The 19,994-nt window shown below is 43.2% G+C and overlaps 1 protein-coding gene across 1 annotated transcript in view; it reads left to right on the top strand.

Annotated features, from left to right (window-relative positions):
* Positions 1–18,567, top strand: part of lrp4 (low density lipoprotein receptor-related protein 4) — a 79,107-nt gene extending 60,540 nt beyond the window's left edge. Inside the window, exons 11-38 of the mRNA XM_018763914.2 lie at positions 403–528; positions 872–1,102; positions 1,748–1,904; positions 2,100–2,317; positions 4,550–4,726; positions 4,829–4,954; positions 5,290–5,498; positions 5,756–5,837; positions 5,976–6,081; positions 6,227–6,428; positions 6,658–6,847; positions 7,860–7,991; positions 8,431–8,571; positions 8,649–8,735; positions 8,904–9,075; positions 9,185–9,347; positions 9,525–9,750; positions 11,903–12,206; positions 12,749–12,967; positions 13,222–13,356; positions 13,604–13,712; positions 13,935–14,079; positions 14,244–14,357; positions 14,450–14,549; positions 15,110–15,174; positions 15,299–15,386; positions 15,511–15,652; positions 16,683–18,567. Coding sequence (XP_018619430.1) covers positions 403–528; positions 872–1,102; positions 1,748–1,904; positions 2,100–2,317; positions 4,550–4,726; positions 4,829–4,954; positions 5,290–5,498; positions 5,756–5,837; positions 5,976–6,081; positions 6,227–6,428; positions 6,658–6,847; positions 7,860–7,991; positions 8,431–8,571; positions 8,649–8,735; positions 8,904–9,075; positions 9,185–9,347; positions 9,525–9,750; positions 11,903–12,206; positions 12,749–12,967; positions 13,222–13,356; positions 13,604–13,712; positions 13,935–14,079; positions 14,244–14,357; positions 14,450–14,549; positions 15,110–15,174; positions 15,299–15,386; positions 15,511–15,652; positions 16,683–17,012 — 4,496 coding nt within the window. The 3' untranslated portion in view covers positions 17,013–18,567. The remainder of the gene's footprint in view (positions 1–402; positions 529–871; positions 1,103–1,747; positions 1,905–2,099; positions 2,318–4,549; positions 4,727–4,828; positions 4,955–5,289; positions 5,499–5,755; positions 5,838–5,975; positions 6,082–6,226; positions 6,429–6,657; positions 6,848–7,859; positions 7,992–8,430; positions 8,572–8,648; positions 8,736–8,903; positions 9,076–9,184; positions 9,348–9,524; positions 9,751–11,902; positions 12,207–12,748; positions 12,968–13,221; positions 13,357–13,603; positions 13,713–13,934; positions 14,080–14,243; positions 14,358–14,449; positions 14,550–15,109; positions 15,175–15,298; positions 15,387–15,510; positions 15,653–16,682) is intronic.
* Positions 18,568–19,994: the final 1,427 nt, after the last annotated feature.

The following is a 19,994-nucleotide window of genomic DNA, read 5'->3' as shown; positions in this document are numbered from 1 at the left end:
TTTAGTTCATTTACCACCAAGGCAGACTTTTCCTACATGCGGTAGGTGTGTGTTTGCCCGAGGAATGTTTTGACATTCAACAGTGATTCACGTTGCTATAATATGTCTTTGACAACAACCAGAATTACATGCTAAACTGTAAAGATGCTTAAAAGCATCTGCCACCCCCTGCAGATGAAGCTGTAAGACTATGCCCATGTGTCTTGTAAACTGTTCAAAGAGAATACTCTAAATTTTGCACTTGCCTTTTTTGCTTCTTGCATGAGTGATTGTTTACAAATAGTTATACTTGTGTACTTGTCATGCAGCCCACTATGAGATTCATAAGGCCACTTGAATTGCAGGTGGACTAGTTTCCTGACCCACTGTTTTCCCTCCACCCACCCCCTTAACCCCATCCAGATGTGGATGAATGTGCAGAGGAGGGCTACTGCAGTCAGGGCTGTACAAATGCTGAGGGGGGCTTCCAGTGCTGGTGTGTGCAGGGGTATGAGCTGAGACCTGACAAACGGAGCTGCAAGGCTTTGGGTAAGTTGCACAACCACATGGTAAAAGTTAAATTTTGTTTCTTTGCAATATATAGTATTTTTGGCTGCATTGGTTTGCAGTGATTTAACAGTTTACCATGCAAAAAGAGTAGAGAGAAAGGGATGGAGGTCAAAGTCAGGTTGTGGGTAAGAATCAAGCTAGTATAGATCTGTTATACATTAGACTGCTGAAAGGGTTAAATTGGATGTATCAATCTTCCTGGTTTTTTTGCAGAACCTTGAGGGAGGTCTGTAAATGATGTATTGTGCTTTAGTTATATTGGATTAGTGGTGTTAAAGTATCCGCTTGGTTTTCTGAGCCTTCTGTCTCCATTTGGCCGTAGGTCCAGAGCCAGTCCTGCTCTTTGCCAATCGGATCGATATCCGTCAGGTGCTGCCACACCGCTCGGAGTACACACTACTGCTCAATAACCTTGAGAATGCCATTGCCCTTGACTTCCATCACAGCAAGAAGCTTGTGTTCTGGTCTGACGTCACACTTGACCGCATCATGAAGGCCAACCTCAATGGCAGCAATGTGGAGGAGGTGGTGTCCACTGGCCTGGAGAGCCCAGGTACCAAGAGACACAAATGTGGTGAAATGACATGTACCTCCTGCAACTTGATGACTGTTCACCTCATGCTATCAATAACTGCAGGAGAAGGCAAAGAGGCAACAGAAAAATAGATGGCCATTTGGTAAAGATTCATGTCATTTGATTTGGCTCCATAATACTTTGACTGAATGGACTACGTGAGTGTGTGGGAGCCCAATAAAAGCAGGTCCAGCTGCCTTTTCACTATTTCTTTGTATGTTGGGGGGGAGTCCATTAAAATGCCAACTCTGCAGTTTGAGACAAAAGTGATTTAACATTTGGGATTGGTTTGAAAAGCACAGTGCATTTGTTTTTTCCTCAATTTATTAGATTGGAAAGAAGCTTTTGTTGATAGTAGTGATGGTGATGTAGTTGCAGCTTTTACTGTTTCTTATTTTGCTATTGTATGAAAATGTAGTCATTAATCATTGGGGAGTGGGTTCACAAGGCAGTAGATGACGTCAAAGCTGGAGATCCAAAGAAACATTCATTGGTACTTGATAGTGCTCTGGGATTCCAGCAGCAGCTGCTGGCTGTTGCTTTTGCAGCACCAGCTGCCCCCGCTGCAGTGAAAGGCTCTCTGTCAGAACCCTGTTCTGAAAAGACACAACTTTGCCTCCACAGGTGGCCTGGCCATTGACTGGATCCATGACAAGTTGTACTGGACAGACTCGGGAACGTCTCGCATCGAGGTGGCAAATCTGGATGGCACACACAGGAAAGTGCTGCTGTGGAAGAGCATGGAGAAGCCGCGTGCCATTGCCCTTCACCCCATTGAAGGGTACGAACCCAACTACTGTTAGCATGACCCTTGTTAAACAAAAATGCTATCAGGCAGTCAAGTTCCACAGAATGCTCAGAGTACTAAGCTACTGAGCCCAAATGGTATAATTAATAACCTGGCTTTAGAATGAAATGGATATAAAGTCACTGAATGCACATGCATGCACAAAAAATATTTTGGAAATTTTTGTAGGAAGATCTATTGGACAGACTGGGGTAACACCCCACGTATTGAGTATGCCAACATGGACGGCTCCAACCGGCGGGTTATAGCAGACACCCACCTTTTCTGGCCCAATGGGCTTACAATCGACTATGCCGGACACCGGATGTACTGGGTGGATGCCAAACATCACGTGATTGAGCGGGCGGACCTGGATGGCAGGAACAGGAAAGCTGTCATAAGTCAAGGTAAGAGCACTGCAGCAATGAGTTGGGAGCATTAAACCGGTTAAACTGCTCAAGGCCTCGGTCTCTCTGTCATTCCAAGTCAGTTTCTACTTTGGCCTCAAGTTGCTTCTCCTTAAGTAGTTCTCATCCTCCTTAACTTTTTTTTTTTTTTTTAAATTTCTCTCAGCCAGTTCTTGCCTGACTTGGTGTCCAACAGTCCATCTGATGTGCAAAAAAAAAAAAAAATACTGTTCTACATTTCTACCAAGTGATATGTTAAATCCTTTTTATTGCAAAAGGAATAACAAATCACTGTCATGTACTCATCGTGTGGAAAATGTACCGTGGCCCATAACATTCATGTCAAGCTGGCCACTGTCTCTGGACAACTGTAGTGTGCATTGTTAGTCCTCAGAAATGGTACCATAGTAAAGTGACCCAGCTCGCAGGCTTGAGCTGTGGAGGCCAAACCCAATCCAGCATAAAAGTAAGATTTGGTGTGTTGTTTACAGGGAGGGCCATACGCTACCAGCAGGGATTTTGCTGTAGCCCAGTAAATTCTTGTTCTGCAGAAGTAAACAAGCAGATGTGGAGCTGCCAAAAACTAAGTGGTGGCAATGCTGTGTTTTTCAACTTAAGGTTTTCTTACTGGCCAAATCGTAAAGCACTGTTCTCGCAGTATTTTCCTTGTATTACGCGTGGCTGAACGAGCACTTTCCAGCAACGTGGCCTTTGGAGTAGTTGAGTTTTGTGGTGAGGCGCATCTCTGGAGCGGTGGCCAGCTTGTAGTAATGCTGCATGTTGGCGGCGCGCTGGCAGTGCCACAGAATAAGGCCTGTAATGACGTGTGGCTCAGACGAGCGCTTTCCACTGGGCCCCAGTGTTTGCTCAGACAACAGGCTTAAGCGGGACGTGTGTGGTGCTTGATGCCTGAGGCTGGGACCGCGCTAGCAATTTTGTGTGTGTGTGTGTGTGTGTGTGTGTGTGTGTGTGTGAGAGAGAGAGTGATGTTAGGGGTGGGGGAGGTGAGGAGGGAGTGATCTTGTCACGCACCTGTGCACCTGTGGGGGTGCTTTGTACTCAACATGGACAGGGACCCCTATGGAAAGCTCCTCCTGCCCCTGCAGCTGCTGTCCCAGCTGTCCTGGGGCTTGCCAGATAGGCAGGCACTGGTCTCCTACAAATGGCACACGTGTGCACGCACAGGGAGAGGCACGCGCTTCACAGCACACACATCGATTGACAGCAACAGTCTCCACTACTGTCAAGCTGAAGCAGAGAAATAGAAAGAAATGGATGAAGCAGGGATCCCTAAGACTAGTTATGAGCTGTCATGCATTTAAAAAAAAAAAAAAAAAAACTGCTCAAAATAAGAGCCCTGGAGATGCATCATATTTATGATGTGGACAGAAAACTACTTTTTTCATTTCCTACTTAATGTGTTTGAATGCATTGTTAGTCTTTGACTGAGCAGAACCTCAAAGAATTTGCGTTTTTGTTTTCGTCAAAGAATTTTGTTTTTCCACTTTCCGTCTTCAATTTGCAAATCTAGTTAACATCCTGATCTTCAAACTCTGGAAGAAGCTGAAGAGGCTTAAGGCAATATATAAATGCTCAATTTAGTCCCATTTTCTGTTTTTATATGTTAAGATTGCTTATTGATCTGCAGCAACACAAAAGTTGGTCAATAAAGACTATTCCTTGGCCAAGCTAGTTAACTAAGAGAGGAGGGTCACAATCTGGAAGTTTGCCATGAACACCGCTGGCCTAAAATGATAGTTTACAGTAAACTATTGAACGTGCCAGAAATAATGAGAAACAGACCAGTACGAAGGAGCCTCAATTAAACAGAAAGGGGGGTGGCATTCTAGTGTTTGCCAAAAATCCTTACTTTCAGACTCACTGACTCTTGACTGTCCTGCCAGTTATTTTTATCACGAGAAAAACTATTGTTTTGTATGAATTCAGAATCTGCAATGCATAATGTCATTTGTCTGGATTGTATATGGCACTGAATGTTGAAGTGATACCTTTGCTGCACTTTTTGTTGCGGTGGTGAAAAATGGTATCATCTACTCATCCCAGCAGTGTAGGCACACGGATGAACGTGTGCCCGCACATACGTATTCGTACACTAAAATGCTGCAAAGCGCATTTGTGTGGTTTTAATGTTGCGAGATGAGCTTTTTCCCTGTAACGGGCCATAGTCCTGTTGCTCAGCCCTTGTGTCTGAATTTCTCCTTCCTTTGGCAGGCCTCCCCCATCCCTTTGCCATCACCGTCTTTGAGGACAGTCTTTACTGGACTGACTGGCACACTAAGAGCATCAACAGCGCTAACAAGTTCACTGGCAAGAATCAGGAGATCATCCGTAACAAGCTGCACTTCCCTATGGACATCCACACCCTGCACCCCCAGAGGCAGCCCACGGGTCAGCAGGGGCACCACTGAACTTTTCTTTACCAGAGATGCTCCTGTTAGTCAACCTCTGCTTATCATGCGCTGGGTCTCACCTGCTCTCTTCGTTCTCCAGGAGGACGGAACCGCTGCGGGAGCAACAACGGGGGCTGCAGTCACCTGTGTCTGCCCAGCAATAAGAGCTACACCTGTGCTTGTCCCACAGGCTTCAAGAAAATAGACAACTTCAACTGTGCTGAGAGTGAGTACGGGGCTGTCACAGCAGTTGCAACTACTTGTCTCAGTGTTTTTCGGCAGTTATATAAGAAACTGAATATGAATTATTAAATCTTTCTTGAATAATTATATCTAGTTTTTAGTCTAATTTGTTTCACAAGAGTCCTTTCAGAATTATTCTTAAGTAGTAAAGGTCAGTGCCCACTTAGTGTTGTTTGAATGCAAATATGAACAGATAACATCACAAAATAAAAATGCACATTTTTCTTTTTCAAAGTTTCTGTGGGCTCTCTGTGTTTCTGTGGTTGTGTGTATTATGATTACTAGAAGTCTGACAAGAGACCTTTGGTCTTTGATCAGGTCTTGACCAGTTCCTGCTTTTTGCCCGAAGGACGGACATCCGTCGAATCAGCTTTGACACAGAGGACAAGTCGGATGATGTCATCCCACTGGCAGATGTACGCAACGCCGTGGCACTGGACTGGGACGCTCAGGATGAATACATCTACTGGACTGACGTCACCACTGACTCCATCAACCGGGCCAAATGGAACGGCTCAAAACAGGAGGTCTGCAGTGCACCTCTAAACCCGCTCACTCGCCCATGCACTCATACATGTTGCATAAAGGCACTAAACCAACGTATCTGATTCCTTCTTGTACTCAAGAAATGTATTTATCTTTTTGATTCATGTTGCCATCTACTGACAAAAGTTGTGTAGTGCTGCTCTTTCATGCACTAATTACGTTGGCATTAACTTATGCCTTTGATATGAGCAGTGTTCATGTGGGTTGTTTTTAACTGCCAGATTTAAATAAATTGCAGGTTGTTGTTGACACCAGTCTCGAAAGTCCTGCTGGCCTGGCTATTGACTGGGTGACTAATAAGCTGTACTGGACTGATGCAGGTATGTAAAATGTCTGTCACTAAAAACAATATGACTGTGTATTTGGAGCTGGTTTGCACCCGCCAGATGTAAAATACCATCTATGTGTCAGCGCACACTGACGGTGGGGCCTCCTGTACAATTTGTTGTTCACACCAGGAACAGACCGGATTGAGGTGTCCAACGCTGATGGCAGCATGCGCACAGTGCTCATCTGGGAGAACCTAGACCGACCTCGAGATATTGTGGTGGACCCCATTGGAGGGTGAGTCCTTCCAGATTGGAGTTTCATAATGTTGAAGGATAAGACAAATATTTCATATATGAATTACAAAGATGTAGTTTGGGTGAAATACTAAAGTTTTTATAGTGATCCCTCATATACTAACTGTGCAAAATCTTCCACTCAGGTACATGTACTGGACAGACTGGGGGGCTAACCCTAAGATTGAAAGAGCTGGAATGGATGCCTCCAATCGCATTGTCATCATCTCTTCCAACCTAACGTGGCCTAATGGCCTGGCCATTGACTACCAGACAGAGAGGCTGTACTGGGCTGATGCTGGTATGAAGACCATAGAGTATGGAAACTTTGATGGATCAGAGAGAAAGGTGAGCAAGCGCAGGAAATCTGTAACGCCCAAGGTCTTTCTCCAAATAGGGTCTGCAGTGGGGACTTTTTGGTTGGACTTCTTGAAACAAAAGATCTCTAAAATTTCTATTTGGCTTTGTGTTTACTGGCCAGACATGTCTACCAGTTGGTTCAACTTCAATGTAAGAGCATGGATTGGATGTTTCTCTGGAATGGACCTGTGACTAAGCTCATTTTTTGTTCCTCTAGGTTTTGATTGGCACTCAGCTTCCCCACCCATTTGGTCTAACGCTCCACGAAAGCAGGATCTACTGGACAGACTGGCAGTCCAAGAGTATCCAGAGTGCAGACAAACAGACTGGCCTGGATCGCACCACGCTGGCTGAGAACCTGGAGAATCTGATGGACATCCACATGTTTCACCGACACCGCACCTTTGGTAAGGCTTGGATCCAAACGTACTGATCACGCATCCGGCTAGGATGGTTCATGCATTATGTAAGTGATTAACAGGATAAGTATGTTCACCCCAGCAGAAGAGTGCACAAGTATGTACAGTTATCTGCATCTTTTATTTCCCCCTTTCATATTGCCAAAGGCACACTGTGATGGTTGTAAATTGGCTCATTGCACCTCAAGTGATTTGCATATTTCTCTTATTGTAGTAAATTCATGCCAACGAAGCTGAAAATTTGATGCAGTCATGAAAAAAATATATATATATATATAATATATATATATATATATATTTTTTTTTAATGTTTCAGCTTGTCTGCGCTCTGTAATCCTGCATTTTCCCCACATTTAAAAGCACTTTGTTCACCAGGAGTGTAGAACAAAGTTTAGTACTATACGTGTTATGAATGTTTCCATTTGGTATATGTGGCTGCCTCTAACATACAGTACTACCCTAAGGTGGAGTAACAAGGCCCATTCTTACACATACTGACAGTCTAAGCTGCTGTGAACACAGCGTGCTGTCTGCTGCTTCCTGCTGTAGCTGTCCAGTGTGTCTTTGTGTTGCTGATGTCAGGCTGATGCTCGCTACTGCACTGTTCCCGCTCTTGGTCTGTAATACGATGAGTTCCCTGCTCCATGAAAACAAGGCGAGGATGCTGCTGAACCGCACAAAGTTTAGTGTGGGTGTTCATTTCAAACCTGTGGAATGCATTTCCCATCAGACTCTTGACAGGTTTAACCTTTTTAGTGACAAGGGTTGCTTTTACGTGCATCGGGAGTTCACCAGCACAAGGGGTACTCGCATACACTGCCCTTAGTGTTCTTCCAACAAATGGTGTAACACTTTATTGCATATCTACTGCAGCACTGTAATTTTGACAAACCACTGCTGCAAAATTAAAATGTACATCTCAGTCTTTTGTTCAGTATGGAAAGACTTGAACACAAGCTGCCAAAATGCCACCTCAATGTGTGTCGTCTTTCCCCGACAGTGCAGACCCCCTGCATGGTGAATAATGGAGGCTGCAGTCATCTCTGTCTTCTGGCTCCACCCCCAAAGGGTTCCAGCTGCGCTTGTCCCACAGGCATCAACCTCCAGGTGGATGGCAAGAGCTGCTCTCACGGTGAGGACTTCATGTCCCCAAATCCACCCGGTGCCCCTTTGGCTGCAGTCCCCCACCTGTAAAGAAAAGACTGCTGTTTGAAATTGGAGCCCCTTTTACATGCCCTCCAATGCTCCTGCCAGGGCGGTCATCTCGGGCTTCCTATGACACACTGCATCCATTAGAGCATGAGTACAAGACAATGTAACCTCATTTCCTCCCATCCTTCCTGAAACAGCTGCAGCTGTCATGGGTTGACACCTTTGTGTGGTGTTTGGGTGTGTCGACTAGAAAAGTCACTGTGTCAAGAAGGTTATGAAGCAATACAACAACACAATAACTTTTGCCTATCCCTCCCCAGGATTTAAACTGTGTGCTGCAATAGTAGTGGTGGATTTTCTGCATTGGCTCATTTTGCTTAATGCGCAGGTTTGATTTGCAGTAACACTGCTTATTGCAGGAATGAACAGATTCCTGATCTTTGCTCGGAGGACAGACATCCGCATGGTGTCCTTGGATATTCCCTACTTTGCAGATGTGGTCCTTCCAATGAATGGGTCCATGAAAAACACCATTGCCATTGGTGTGGACCCAAAAGAAGGTATGGGGCCCAACATAGGATTTAATAATTTAGTTAGAAAAAAATTGAAAGCCTGACTGTGCTTCAATTCCACATAGGTAAAGTGTACTGGTCTGACAGCACTTTGAAGAAGGTCAGCAGAGCAAGTATTGATGGCAGCGAGTATGAGGATATTATCTCAACTGGTGAGAAAATGCCATAATTAAATGTCAGTCATGTTCAAAATACTCCTGTCTGACTATTGACATTTACATTTAATGTTTAGCAGACCTGTCATCTGTTTAGACATGACTGTATAATGTACCTACTGGTGACATTACCGCATTTTGACCTCTCAGCACAATTTGTTTCAGGGCTGATGACCACAGATGGATTGGCTGTGGATGCTGTTGGCCGTAAGATATACTGGACTGACACTGGCACCAATCGTATTGAAGTAGCTAATTTGAATGGATCCATGAGAAAAGTTCTGATCTGGCAGAACCTGGACAGCCCACGGGCCATTGCACTCTATCATGAAATGGGGTGAATTAACACTCATCTGGTTTCATAAAGCCCTTTCATAAATGTTCTTCTAGAGGGTAAAATTGCTGATTTAGAGTGATCTTAATTTTTGCCTTTTTCCCCCCATCAGGTACATGTACTGGAGTGACTGGGGAGAGCATGCAAAACTGGAGCGGTCTGGCATGGATGGATCCGATAGGGTTGTCTTGATTAGCAATAACTTAGGCTGGCCAAACGGCCTAGCCATTGACAAGGCTGGATCTCAGCTTCTTTGGGCTGATGCTCACACTGAGGTCAGTCGGCAATCTGCAGTAATCACCCCATACCATTTATTTTTACACCTGTTTTTTAAACTGAAGGTATTCAGATACAAAATCTGTCCCTCCCCCCTGAATTTAAGTGTATATTCACAGATATTGTCATAAGCCATAAGATATTTTTATAAGCCATTTTCTGTTGCTTCTCCACAGCGTATTGAGGCATCCGACCTGAATGGAGCCAACCGACGGACTCTGGTGTCACCAGTCCAGCATCCTTATGGGCTCACCTTGTTGGGCCCACACATCTACTGGACTGACTGGCAAAGTCGCAGCATTCAGAGGGCAGACAAAACCACTGGTGGAAACAGTGTCATTGTTCGGGGAAACCTGCCAGGCTTGATGGACATCCAGGCTGTTGACAGAGAGAGGCCCTTAGGTAAGCGTTTCAGAGCTTTTGTGACATCTAGTGGCCCTCATCAGAGAGGTGCCGCACATATTACTCTTACACATTACACTCTGCTGCGGTGTGGCCGTGTGCGCACATCTGAGAATTGCATTTTTAGCCATCTGGTAAATCAGAGTTCGTTTAACCTAAGGAAGGGTCAAGAATAAATTTATCTGCTTTTTGCTTTTGGCATCCCAAATATGAGGTCCAAAACTCAAAACCTGTATGTTTTTGATTTTGGCTCTGCGGTGGAATAATCCCCCCTCGTCCTCAGAACTGTTGAATCCCTTTCAACTTTTATTAATGGTCTTAAAATGCATCTCTTTTGGAACACTTCTCTCCCGATGTCCAAACAGCTCCATCAGACGATCATGTCACAATCACATTTGCGTTTTCTGTCAGACTGTTCTGTAGTCGGCTACTTGTGTAATGTCGGCAAAACTGTGGTTTTGGACAAACTGGCTGTTTTGACAATGATGTCTGCATGTGAAGTTCTTTGACTCTTGTGAAATGCACTTGTTTACTGTGAACTGCATGTTGCTTTGGAGAAAAGCATCTGCTAAACAAATTTTAAATGTAAATGAGCTCCAAAGTAAGACCGGTCCGCCGGTTCTTTTATTAGGATTCACCCTTGGCAAAGAGTGTGGCAACACCACCTCCTTTTGGCCATATCATCACCGCAGAAAGGGAAAGAGCAGACAACCCTCTAGCTGAACAACCTAAAAATTTAATTCCTCAGGTAACATCCCATCACCACCCACTGCTGGGGAGAGGGGAACATTTCAGCTATTTGAAAAATCCTCAAAGAGCATTTTCCTAAAGCGATCAGCGGCTTCAGGAGTCTGACCTCAATGCCTGAGCCATGAGCACATCTTCAAAATCATCCTTGCATATCATAATAAAAATAACAGAAGTGGCAAACAGTTACCTTTACATAGCTTATCTGTTAAATTATGTATATTCTGTGGGCAAGCAGCAGTGTTTAAATGCATTGTGGTTTGCGTCGGAAGAAGGAAGAGGTAATGAGAGTCAGGGGAGCCATGGGGTTCCTACTGAAAGCCATATTCATGGAGCAGATCTGGCATGAAGTGCTGGCGGACAGTCACAAGGCAAGAGAAATGGGGAGAGAGGAAAAGAACTAGAGACACTTTTGAGTTGTCCTCAGGGGAGTGACCAGCATTTTAAACTGAAATGAGTGTTTTGCAGCAGAGCTGAGGAGGTATTACCCCTAATCACACAAATGGAGACAACATGACCAAGTAAGCAAGGGTGCATCATGTCCCTCTCTCCCTGCTAAATTGGATCATGTGCTTTTCCCTCCTTTCCATTACAGCCAATTTCTCACAGGACTGCTTTGTGCAGATTGCTGTGTCAGAGCAGTTCATACCTTCCCGTTTCCTTAACCATTTGATCGGTGTAAGCAGAAGCCTGCACGCTGTTTTCACAGATGTGTGTTTATACCTGGCTAGATTTAACTATATTCAGTTATACCTCTATTTAAGGCATTGTGTAGTGCCAACATGTTGTGACATCTCTACACCACATTGTTTTTGAATAAGAGATGGTCAATGCCTGGCTCAGTTGCCAATTTGGAGAGATGTCCAGGACGTGGTATTGCTGACCTTACGTTGCGAGAGGATCTCTGCAAAGACAAGTTATTGTTAACTGAATCAGTGTACCATGAAATAAAACCTTGTCTCTAGCCTCCCACTTTGAGCCAGCTGACCTCATCCCCGATCGCTCAAAACTGGACTGTGGAAGGAAATGACATCTTCTCTCTGGCTGGCTTTCTGAAACATATGGGAAAACGTGAAGCATGGCTGTTTGAGCTGGAAGCCTCATTGACAGCTGACAAGCTGAGCAAGCCGCTTGTACTACATGTAGCAACAGCAAAACAAATGGGAGGTCAAGTGCTGAATGCAAACAAAATTGGCTACATGCAACACGGGAGAGTAAAGTTTATAACCTTGCACACTGCTTCCAGATACCATGGGTGCAGTTGCATTTGCTGTGTGAATATGTAAGTGAATGCACCAGACTTTTAAATAGATGATCTGAGTATATACGTGAACGGCGTGTATGGCTACTGTATGTATTTAAGAGGAAGGACCCCCTGCTAATCTATGCTTCTCTTTTCCTCCAGGCTTCAATAAGTGTGGATGGAAGAATGGGGGCTGCAGCCACCTGTGCTTGCCCAACTCAAATGGGACGTCTTGCGCCTGCCCCACGGGCATCCTGCTGAAGGCTGACGGACGCTCGTGCGAAGAGAGCCCCGAGACCTACCTGCTCTTCTCTAACCGCGTCAGCATCCGCCGCATATCCCTGGACACCAACGATTACACAGACGTTCACGTGCCTGTGCCTGAGCTCCACAACGTCATCTCGCTGGACTACGACAGTGTGGAGGGGAAGGTGTATTACACCGACGTGTCCCTGGATGTCATCAGGTATGCCTCCTCATTACAGGTCCTGAAATGCTCATATAGCATAGGATAATACTTTATTAATCCCTGCTTGAAAATTGTATATTGTTACTGTAGTACTCTTGAGCAAGGTAGTAATGCTAAATTGCTCCAGTAAAATTACTCAGCTGCATAGATGGGTAAATAATTGTAAGTAGCTGAACATTAAATTGCTTTGGAGAAGTGTCAGTTAAATGAATAAACTTTTTAGTGAAATTTGGTAAACATACATTTTATTGTATACTGTAAATGTACGAGCTCTTTTAGCAATGTGTATGCAAATCGCAAAGCATTACAATGGCTGTGCTTTGTGTTTCTTCATTTGAAACTTTTTGCTCTGGAAAACGACTGCAGAAAAAAATAGATGTAAATGTCGTAACTAAATATTTTTCTAGTCTTTTAATGGTATGTTTTTTCAAAGTATGAAGGAAAAAACTTAACTTCTCTGTAGGACAGTATCTGAGTACGGTTCACCCTTGTTTGTTCTGGAACATTTGGTGAACTGACGGTAATGCTGGGTCTCTTAGACGTGCAAACCTGAACGGCAGCAACATGGAGACAGTCATCAGTCAGGGCCTGAAGACCACCGACGGCCTGGCTGTGGACTGGGTAGCTAGGAACATGTACTGGACGGATACGGGCCGCAACACCATCGAGGTGGCCCGCCTGGACGGGTCCTCCCGCAAAGTGCTCATCAATAACAGCCTGGATGAACCCAGGGCCATCGCTGTGTTTCCTAGCAAAGGGTGGGTGAGAGGAGAGGCCTTAATCCTGGAACTCAGAACTTAATTGTTCTGTACCGCTTTTTGTTTGGCTCTTAAAATATTGATCAATACTTGAATAATTTGAGTCTACTGTGTAATTTCATTAATTTTCTAGATTGACATAAGTTGAACACAGTGCACTTTATATTACTTTAATAGTGATATATTTGGGATTACATTTTGCAGCCTGTACTACAGATACAGTGTGGTGGATCTACCTTAACTGCCCTTTCCAGGTACCTATTCTGGACAGACTGGGGCCACATTGCCAAGATTGAGAGAGCACATTTGGATGGTTCCGACCGCAAGGTTCTGATCAACACCGACCTCGGATGGCCCAATGGACTGACGTTAGACTATGACACACGCAGGTTAGGAAGAGGGCCACTTTGTTTTTTTATTTATTTATTTTTTTTGGCAGGGGGTGTGTGTGGAATTATTTTATAACTAGTGCACAGGACCTCAGTAGAAGATGATCTCCTGATATAGTCCTGCTCTTGCTCTATGTCAGACATGAAGACTCGCAGCCAGCCTCACAGTTATTTGGATGTTGTAAATTGCTCTTCCAATGAAGCGCAATGTGATTATTAAATATGGATTTTGGTTTCCGTGGTCTAGAATTTTCTGGGTGGATGCCCATCTGGACCGTATTGAAAGCTCGGACCTGAATGGGAAACTTCGCCAGATTCTTGTCAGCCCGGTTTCCCACCCATTTGCCCTCACGCAGGTACCTGTCCACCTGTCAGTCCACTGCCTCTTCCCCATTAACTCACTCACCTTCCATTTCCTTTGTTTTCATATCAGTAACATACCATTCTTTGCTCATCCCTCCATTTCTGACCACATTTTTCTTCTCTCCTGTGTCCTGTCCTTTGTCTCTCTTTTGTTTTCCCTCTCCCAGTTGAAGCCGGTGTCTTCCACACTAACCCCTTTCTTCCAACTCTCACAGCAAGATCGCTGGATTTACTGGACGGACTGGCAAACCAAGTCTATTCAGCGCGTAGATAAGCACACGGGGCGCAGCAAGGAGACGGTTCTGGCAAATGTAGAGGGATTAATGGACATCATTGTGGTGTCGCCACAGCGGCAGGCTGGTAAGGCTGCTTCCCGATTTGCCTGTGAAGTCTCCCTTGCCCCTCGGTGTCCGAGCTGGGGGGTCTCTAGCTTGTACACTAGGTCTGTACTATCTTATGTCTTGTTGTCCGTGTGTTGTCTTGAACGTATCCACAAAAGCTAAGAGTGCCCTTTCACAATGTAGGCACCAACCACTGTGGTGTGAACAATGGTGGCTGCACTCATCTCTGCTTTGCTAAGGGCAACAGCTTTGTCTGTGCGTGTCCTGATGAGCCGGACAGCAGGCCCTGCTCCACCAGTAAGTACCGCGCACGGCACGTACATTTCAGGAACATGGCCCTCTCGCTCTCGGAAAGTACAGTTGTTCAGAGCTGGCCGTCTCCTGTCTAGTTTCAGGTTATGTCCCTACTGCTGCTGGCAGTGGCACCACAAGCACCGCGCCGCCTAAGGTTGCCACAGACAAAACGCGATCAAGCCCTCCGATGGTCAAGTGAGTGAACTGGACACTGCTCCTTCTAGTAGAGGCTCAAATCAGAACTTACTGGGTTCTCCTTTGATAGCACAGCTGTATTAGGGTCAACATTTAGTGCAAATGACTAGTCTGATGTGCCGTGTTGAATATTAACCATTTAATATGTAATGCGGAACATAAAAAGTACGGGCATTTTAATTCGATTATGCTTAGGACTGAAAGTTCATTTGCAAAATTTATTTTATTCTTGTAGATCGGTTATAGGATATTTTCAGGTACTGTAGAAAATACTTTGTGTTAAGTGCGAAGCTGCAACATTTACTTGAGCGCATTCTCGGAATTTCAAAGGTTAGAAGCTTGCTGGAGCAACATTCGTTGAGCTGCTCAAAAGATTTTAATATAAAAACATAACTTTTCCGCATGTCAACAGCATAAGCTGTCCTGAGAAATTTGGTTGACTCGAGTCTAAAGAAAAGTTAATATGTGGGACTACTTCAGTAAACTCAGGAAAATTAGGTCATTATTTTGGATCTTTTAGAAAAATGCTTTAGTGTAAATTTGGTTATTCCCGTTTCTAGCTGTACGGATAAGAACCTGAGCCTGGGTGCATGTGTGAAGAGCAATGTGATAACTGTCCCAGATGGTATGTTTTTCCTGGTATTGATTTATTTACAAAGACTAATTGTTTCTAGGATTTTTTTAAATGTTGTATTCTGATGTTTTGCCAGGATGTCCAATTAACAATTTTTATTTTTTGGCACTCCAAGGGGAAGGCCTACATATCAGCTATGTTATTGGAGGAGCTCTGACTATCTTGGCTATCCTGATTCTCATTGTAGCTTTCATAATTTACAGGTGGGTATAAAGGTGGTGTCACTGCAAGGGAGAACACAGCTCCTAATTTTTTTTTCCCCCCGCCTTAAAATTCGCTAATAGTCCTTGACTGTTTCGTTTTCTACTCTTCACATTCTCACCACAGACACAAGAAATCAAAGTTTGCTGACCCAGGAGTGAGTAACCTGACCTACAGCAATCCCTCATACAGAACATCAACGCAAGAGGTCAAAATTGAAACTGTGCAAAAGCCTCCTATTTATAACCAGCTCCGATATAAGAAAGAGGTACGTTTCTCTCGCTACCTTGAACATGTTCTTTCACTCAGACCCTAAAATACAAAGTAGTCTTGAAGGTCTGATATCATACTTTCCCATTATATTCAGTTCATTGCTGATTACTTTTTTTAATGTGAGCAGAGAAATTAATATTGCTGTGCAGTGTATGTATATGAAAGCCCCTCTACAATGACATGTGTGCAAACTGGGAGGATTTCTGTCCTGTACACCCAAAAAGCTCATTTTCTTTTTTTCTTCACTACAGCTTTCTCATCCTTACAACACGCTTTCACCTTTTATCTTTTGACCTGTTTTCCACAAAATCACTCAAGGTAGATGAACAGCATGGGGAAACCACACCTGAAAATACTAATCTCTCAGTTTTGTCTGAATAAAGGAGTATTATTCTCACTGCATGCTATATGTGCTTTATACATGTTTTACATTTTCTGACTGCTGTCAAGTTTAATTGTGGTCAGAATTTTGTGCTTTATCTAAAATCAGGTGCTTGCTACTTAATTTGCATTGCATTGCAAATTGCGTTACTTCCTTCAAATGCAGAACTATTGCAGCCTTTCATTTAACGGACACTTGCGTGTCTGCTTTTGTACATTTTGCATGAATTTTTTTGTTGAAGTACTGCTACTAGAAATTCAAACATTTCTCAGCAAGAAGTTTTCTTTTACTTAGATATGCAACTTTGTCTATTGCCTTTTCTCAAAATTTATGTGAATGCACTTTAGTGCACTGATTTTTTTTTTTTTTTTTAAAAAAGGAAAAGCTTCTGGTAGATGCTTTTCTCAAAAGCAACAAACAAAGATGCAGAGAGGTACAGATAAACACTATCTCATGGTATTTTTTTTTCCCCCTCTTGTATAAAATCTCAAATCTTATATTCAGAATGTTTATTAACCAAACACAAATAAATGATACGACATGCCTAGAGTTATCACACAGGAATGCCTGTGGAGACGAAGCTGTAGAGCCCTACTGTTGGTTTGCTGCCATGTGACTGAATGAGCTTGTTTTCCCCCCACAGACCTGCAACGACAACAGCTACACTAAGGAGAAGATCAAGATAGTGGAGGGAATCTGTCTGCTGTCCAGCGACGAGCTTTACTGGGAGGACATTAAGCAGATCAAGCCGACACGGGGCGGCCTCCACGTGTGCATGAAAACGGACACCGTGTCTCTCCAGGCAAGCAGCGGCTCTCTGGATGACACAGAGACGGAGCAGCTCTTGCAGGAGGAGCAATCGGAGTGTTCCAGCATCAACACAGCCCCTGTCGCCACACCCGAGCGCCACGCAGTCCTGCCCGACACCGGCTGGGCCCAACCCTGCAAACCATCCACCGAGAGCGAGGTCTGAGTGCCTCAGCATGTCTCAACCCACGCAACGCCGAAAAATTGGTCACGCCACCATCTTCCCTCAACTCACGCTGCGCTCCTCCGCATACCGGCTCACTGCTGCCCCCTTCAGGCAAGAGACTGACACAGTGAGGAATTACCTGGCGGGAGAAAGGGTCAGTGAGAAAATATTTTTGAGGAAGGTAACAAAAGAATCTGCATCTGTTTTTAGAAAGAAAGGAAAAAAAAAAAAAAAAAAGTCTTATTGGACTCCTTTTTGAGTAAAATGTCACCTTTTTGTGAACTTTTAAATAAAAGGTTTTAAAATTTCTTCTGGGACTGAGTAACAAATTGCTCTTTGCCACTTGTGTCGTTATAAAGTCTATTTATGAACTTTTGTACTTTTTGAGTGATTTGTTGATGTAAAAAGTGGTGAAAATTACAAAACCTTCACAGATCAGTAATGTACAACTATGATATATATTTATGTCAGTGCCAAAGGGCAGAGCTATTCTCTCAGTCAAGGCCTACTTGTTTATCTCCGTTAAGGGTGTTTACAGAGAAACTATAGTGTTCTGTGTAATACAGTACTCTGCTAAGGTAGGAGAGCAATGATTTTGTTTTTCTGCTTTCTTTCAAGAAAATACATGGGCTTTTAAAGCAGTCCGTAACAGCATTTTGTGTTTCGTTTAGTCGGTTAACAGATTTAAAATGCGAAGAATAATTTAAAATGGCTGTTCTGCTTATTGAGTAGGCTTTTTTAATGAAGTATAAGTGCCAAATATTCTGTTGCGTCTACTTATCAAAACTTGTTAAATATGCTAAAACAGTGCTTAAACTTCCTTAAAACATTATATCCCTCAGCGCATACGTAAAGCACCAACCTCTTTCAGCCTTTCACTCTACCATAGATATTTAGTTAAACGTGAGCTTTTGTCTCTGCGATTGAATTTACTATGCTTAGACATCACTGGAACTGCAAGAGCTTTATTCCTACAGCAATAAAGACGAGTGAAAATGTTCAGCCAAGGAAACCAGCATTTATCGTAGAGATAAATCAGTTTTGAAATGACATTTTGTTTGGAATATAATTGAAACATGCACCATAAATTGTTTTGTAGTTATGAAAACTACCTTTTAAATTTGTGAATTTTTGGGGATGCTGTTAAATGATTTTAATGCGATCAATCTCTTATGTATAAAATGACAGCCGCAAAAATGCTTACGATGTCATGACTAATTGCGAGTTTTCAAAACCATGTACCTTGAAGTAATTTCAACGAGTTCAGCAACATGCTGATTTGCTGCTAAAAAAAAAAAAAAAAAAAACTTAAAAAAAAAATAGCACTGAGGTCCACAGCTCATGGTCCTGGCAGCTATTTAACCTAAGGTCTCTGTGCGTTGGCTCGCACATGCACAGAACATCAGTCTAATGCTTTATTCATCTGTAACACTAACCAAACCCATTTCTACTCTCACATAAAGGTTACTAACAGCCTTGTGTAGATGTCACTACAAAAGACTTTAATTTTTGAAAATATCTTGTGTTTATTTTATTGTATAGAGTTTTTGTATAAAGGGATTTCATGATTGTTTGGAACTTAATTTTACTCACTGGAAAAGAGCATTTGCTGGATTTATTTAACCACTGTATTTGTTTTGAACCTTGTAAATGATAGGGTTGACACCAGATATTTAATAGAGTGCTTTTTGTTACAGGTTGCATATAACTGTTGTAAAGTTAACTAAAAATGATATTTATATTTTTTGTTTCATTGTCATTTAAATGTGTATATATTAAAAGACTGAATATGTAATTCCCTTCTTTGCCATACTAACAAGCTGTTTTGTGATATAGTGAATCCATTTGCTTTTGTATAATATAAAACTGTACTTGCTTTGAAACAGAAATATTGCACCGTTTTTATGCAGAATGAGTTGCATATGGTTTTGTTGATAGATTCTCCTCCAGGAGATGCACTAAATCTCTGACCTACTTTCTTGCCAGCATGGAACCTAGTAGTAGTCATCAAGGCGGCTTTCTCACCAATTTCCCATTTATCTTCTTCTGAAAGGGTTGCGGGGCTCATTGGGGAATGTAGATGAAGGTAAGCTTTAGAGGCACACATTCTACATCTGCAGGCTCTGCATCTACAGATGTGGACTGATACACCTTCAGTTGTGCTCCTGTTGTGACCATACCGTGGTATTATGTCCTAATTTTGGCGATGCTGTTACTGCAGTACAAACCTCCTGGATGCACAAAGCAAAGCCAGGATCCTACTGTCTCACACCCCTATGGGAAATGGAATTTCTGGCAATTACTGGGGAAGGGATGATCACAAATAATACTGATAAATGAGTACTCTGCAAGTATCATTAACTTTGCTAAGTTAAATGCAATAATGTTAAAATGGTTAAGCGCAACAGATATGTATCAGTGTGAAACATGGTCACATACAAAATCAATAAAGCTGTAGCTGGTATGTTAAATACACCTAAAATGGGAATGTAAATTCCTTTCACATGTGTACTGTACTATATACTCAGCCTCATCCTCAATTAAATGGAAAATTTACCCTAGTTGACTTGCTGTATTGTATTGTGATGCTGCTGTAGTAGACGTTGTTTTGAGACTGAAAGTACTGTAGAATTTCTTTTTCACAGCGACTGCTAATTAAGCCTTAGGGCACGTGGATTGTAAGAGTACAAGTGAACTGCCTTTTACTGTTTTTTTTTTTCCCCCTCATATTTCAGACAATATTCATGTTTTTGAATTCTTTATGTATCCTGCTCGTGTGAAAGGGTGCGCCACGTGCACCAGTCCCCCTTCTGCTGTTACGGCATCACATAATTAATACAAACTGACCCGCACGAAACTTCGCGGCAAAGTGCACACACCACCATCACCCCCCCCCCCCCCCTTCACCGGATATACGTCATTTCGCTATTCCCACCCTTTTCCGGTTCATATTGGGACCATACAACAGAGGGAGAATGTATC

This window comes from Scleropages formosus, chromosome 11, assembly GCF_900964775.1.
Source record: "Scleropages formosus chromosome 11, fSclFor1.1, whole genome shotgun sequence".
In the NCBI taxonomy this organism is placed as follows: Eukaryota; Metazoa; Chordata; class Actinopteri; order Osteoglossiformes; family Osteoglossidae; genus Scleropages; species Scleropages formosus.
This window is presented reverse-complemented; position numbering and strand designations above follow the sequence as displayed.